Source organism: Panicum virgatum, chromosome 3K (genome assembly GCF_016808335.1).
Source record: "Panicum virgatum strain AP13 chromosome 3K, P.virgatum_v5, whole genome shotgun sequence".
In the NCBI taxonomy this organism is placed as follows: domain Eukaryota; kingdom Viridiplantae; phylum Streptophyta; class Magnoliopsida; order Poales; family Poaceae; genus Panicum; species Panicum virgatum.
In genome coordinates this window covers 26,812,423-26,816,585 of record NC_053138.1, presented here as the reverse complement: position 1 = coordinate 26,816,585, position 4,163 = coordinate 26,812,423, and the positions used below count along the sequence as shown (strand labels likewise).

The following is a 4,163-nucleotide window of genomic DNA, read 5'->3' as shown; positions in this document are numbered from 1 at the left end:
CAACTTCTTCTATGGTTCATTTTAGGTTGCCTAAAAAATGAGAACCCCTTATTCTGATAGAACAGTTCAAATTCTGTAAAATTTCATAATGTTTTTGTTAGTTCTCCAGCAGTGACAAATCAAGTTATATTATTTGTACTGCTTTGGCATGTTTTTAGGTGTTCGTGGGCCGAAATGGATATATGTAGAGAATGACACGCTTATCATCGCAGACGTACGTGAAGGTAGTCATCGCTCCGGTACTTCAAATTACACGCAGCTGTCGTGCTCCCGCTTGTGTTCAAACGAGATGGAAAAGAGAGGAGCAAGAACCGGAAAGCATCCGGGATGAAGAGTGTGGAATTAAATCAAAAGAAAGCAAAAGCAAAAGAGCCGGAAAAAGAAAAGCAAATGATGCCTCCCACCTCTTCTTCTTCAAGAGAAAGCAAAGAATCGGTCTGTTCTGTGCTGCCTCGTCGCGGTTCTTGCCATTGCCATATACTCTTTCCCCGAGCACGGGGCCACGGGGGTGTTCTTTCAGCTGTCGGCACTCCCAAGTCTCACCTTCACCTGCATTGCGCGCGCGCGCAGCGCAAAAATGGCTCCGCCGCGTTCGTGCCTGCTGGCCGCCTTGCTCGTCTTATGCGCGTGCACCGCCGTGCCGCCGCCGGCTCCCGCCGCCGCCGCCAACGTCCCGATCACGACGTGCCGGTCCTTCTGCGGCAACATCACGGTGGACTACCCGTTCGCGCTGCACCCCGGGTGCGGCCACGCGGGGCTCCGCGACCTGCTCTTCTGCATCAACGGCGCGCTGATGCTGCACCTCCCCTCGGGCTCCTACCGCGTCCTCGACGTCGACTACGCCTACCGGGGCCTCACCCTGCACGACCCGGCCATGTCCGACTGCCGCGCGCTCGACCGCACCCCGCGGGGCCGGGGCAACGGCTTCGTCCTCGAGCCGTGGCGGGAGCCGTACCTGGCGCCGGACCCGGACAACGTGTTCCTCCTCCTCGGCTGCCGCGCCACCTCGCCGCTCTTCCAGGGCTTCCCCGACCGGCACCTCCCGTGCCGGAACGTGTCCGGGATGGGGTGCGGGGACTACCTCGCCTGCCCCGCGTGGGACGACCACTACGCCGCCGGGCGGCGCGGCGGCGGCGGCGACGACGACTTTGACGCGCCGCCGGGCGCCGGCGCGCCACCCGAGTGCTGCGCGGTGCCATGGGCGGCCATCCGGGCGGTGAACGTGTCCCGGCTCGAGTGCGAGGGGTACAGCAGCGCGTACAGCCTCGCGCCCGTGCGCGCGGCGGGCGGCGCCGCCGGGTGGGCGTACGGGATCCGGGCGTCGTGGACGCTCCCCGAGTCCAACCGCGGGTTCTGCGGTGCGTGCCGCGCCACGGGCGGGGCGTGCGGCCACGACATGGAGAGCCACGCCGACCTGTGCCTCTGCGGGGACTGGAACTCCACCTCCAACTGCGACTCCTCGCCCGACGCGGCACCCTCGGGCGCCGCCGCCCATTCCCCGGACGCCGTCGCCGCCGTTCGCTGGGCCGTCCTCGCTTCAGGTACGGTGAAAACAAGAAGGAAAAAAAAAAGATCGTCGGCGTGGTTGGATTTGGATAGTATAGTATCAGTTTTTCTTTCATTTTCCGGCACTGATCGAGGTTGTTTGCCTTTTCCACTTCTGGTGCAGGATTGACATCACTGTGGTGGCACGCATCGAGATCAAACTTGTGGTAGATTGTGGCTTCCCGTTTTGATCGACGACGGCCGATGTTGTGTTTTTGCTGGTATGGTATAGCGGAGTAGCTGCTTCAAACAAGTGGTACGTGCTGCGTAGTGTAATGCAGTAGTACAGTTGATTGTTGTGCTTCATAACTTTCACTGGATGATTTCCTATTGGGGGCTGCCTGGGCAACGTTCAAGCATTCCTAGCGCCTCCACGAGTGCTCGTATTTTTGAGCCAGAGGATCGAGACCTGTCTCTATCTCTTTCAGTTATCTTCTTCCTTAACCGCAACTATGCGTTTGGCAATTGATGGGAAAGGATATGTGAATTATAGGTACGGTGGAAGTTGAGAGAGAATGCATGTGGGAGTGGGAATTTTAGTTCTAATCACTTATTTGGTTGTGATGAGAATTAAGATGAGAAGTTTATTATATTCTATTTGTTCATAGGTTAGGGAGTGAGAAAATTTGTATTATAAATCAAGAAGAACAATTGTGGTGCATCGACCTTCTGCTTAAAAAACAATACTCATCCATTATCACCCCCTTCCTCCTGGTAAGTCCTCAGTTTGTGTTGGCCTTTAAACTCTCTTTTCTCATCCCACTAAAACTCACATTCCCACCAACAAACAAGAGACTTTCTTTTTAGTTAACAAACAATAGACTTTTAGCATGTTTTTTATTCGGGGATGGGTTACCCCATCCCTATTTTTTAGGTTGGACTGAACTGTCTATTGTTTGGTTAGAGGGATGTGTCCAAACCAATCTCTTGTTCAGTTGGAGACGGGATGGATGCTAATTTCAACCGTTAGCAACAGTCATCTACGGGCTCTACTTGTCAGGAACGTCTGGGGTGCAAGCAGGCAATCGGTGCAAGCATGCAAGCAATGCTCCACATTCGCACGATATGAATCCAGCGGTGTCTTGGCTTTTTTGCACGTAAGCCCTCCCACTCTTTCACCTCAGTTGCAAAGAAAATATTCCAATAACCCCTGGAATGAATCAATCATGTCCTTTCGGTCTCCTTCCTCTCAATCCCCCGCATCACAGTTCGTGAGCGATTTTGCTGGGCCGCCGATGGCCAATCCCCATGTCCGCCGCCTCCTCCATTGAGCTCCATCATCCGCACCGCAGCCACTCCTCATTCACGCAGCCACGCAGATCCTCTGATCTGATTTGTCCATCGTCATCCCCTACTGGTTCTTTGTACTTGTAGAAAATCCAATGTCATGGCTATATTATCATTGAGAAAACTGCATCTGCTGCTGTGCAAATTTGATTTCATCTTGTCTGTAGAAAGGGACATGGTTATGAGCTAATTTGAAGTATCTTCTCTTATGATAAGCAAGGCCTGCGCCCTCATTTTTATTTGAGTAAAGTCTATTTTTGGACATCCAACTCTTGCCTCGGTTCGGATTTGGCAATGCAACTCTAAAACCGGACATCCGCAGCCATCCAACTCTTAAAACCGTTCATGTTTGGCCATCGAGCTGTTTTGCTGGGTAGTTTTGCTGAGTTGGACGCCACGTGGCGGTGGGACCCACCTGTCAGCCCTTCTCTCTCCTCTTTCTCTCTCCCTCTACCTCTCCTCTCTCCTGTCCCCGTCGGCACGCGCTCTCCGCGCCCGACGCGCTCTCCGCGCTCGCGTCCTTCGCTGCCGGGGGCGGCGGAGGGGCCGCCGCCGTCGGGCTCAACGGCGTGCTCGCCTTCCTCACCACGGACGCAGCAGGGAGACGCCGGTGACGCGGCGGCGCTCACGGGATCCACGCGGCATGGCACGGCACGGCACGGCACGCGGCGTGGGGAGCGAGCGGAGCGGCGGCGCTGGCGGCTCGGCCTCCCCTGCCTCGCGCCGTCCGCGCCCGATCCGGTGGCGCTGCGCGGGGCTCCGCCTCCGCACCGCGCGCTTCCGTCGCCGCACCGCCGCCATCTCAACCGCGCTCGAGCTCCGCGGCATGGCCTCTGCTCCGCGCGCGCCCCGCCGCCGTCGTCCCGCGCGCGCCGCCGCCGCCGCCGTCCAGTGCGCGCGCCGCCGCCCACACGTGCGGAGCTCCGCACCTGCCGCGCGCAGCGAGCAAGGAGGCGTGGCGAGGGACGGAGGGGCCGGAGAAGCCGGCGGAGGCGCGGAGAGGGAGGGAGCAGGGGCGCACCCGCGCCACCGTTGGGGCACCACGCTTGAGCGGCCTCCCCGAGCCGCAGCGCAAGCTCACCTTGCTCATCCGCGCCGCCTCCGCGCTCCCACTCCGGCGGAGGCACTGAGCATCGGCGGCGGCCGCCGCGGCCGAACCAGGCCTCGCCTTCCCCTTTGCCGGTGACAGCCCGGGAGGAGGAAGGCCGGCGTGGGAGGAGGAAGACCGGTGCAGGAGGAGGAAAGCCGCCCAGGAGGAAGAAGTCCGGTGCGGGAAGGGCCGCCAGGGAGGGAGGCCAGAGGAAGCCCGCCGCCGGCTTGGGGAGAGAGAG

At 58.8% G+C, this 4,163-nt stretch overlaps 1 protein-coding gene across 1 annotated transcript; it reads left to right on the top strand.

Moving 5' to 3' along the window:
• Positions 1-274: 274 nt before the first annotated feature.
• LOC120698717 lies at positions 275-2,091 on the top strand. The gene is made up of 2 exons (XM_039982432.1): positions 275-1,541; positions 1,670-2,091. The coding sequence occupies exons 1-2, from the start codon at positions 578-580 to the stop codon at positions 1,714-1,716; spliced, it is 1,011 nt and encodes a 336-aa protein (XP_039838366.1). The 5' UTR covers positions 275-577; the 3' UTR covers positions 1,717-2,091.
• Positions 2,092-4,163: the final 2,072 nt, after the last annotated feature.

Bases quoted from the DNA above. Each gene is read 5' to 3' on its own strand.
- LOC120698717 (XM_039982432.1), top strand. From the start codon at position 578: ATGGCTCCGCCGCGTTCGTGCCTGCTGGCCGCCTTGCTCGTCTTATGC. The intron at 1,542-1,669 runs GTACGGTGAAAA...CTTCTGGTGCAG, and splicing joins CTGGGCCGTCCTCGCTTCAG to GATTGACATCACTGTGGTGG.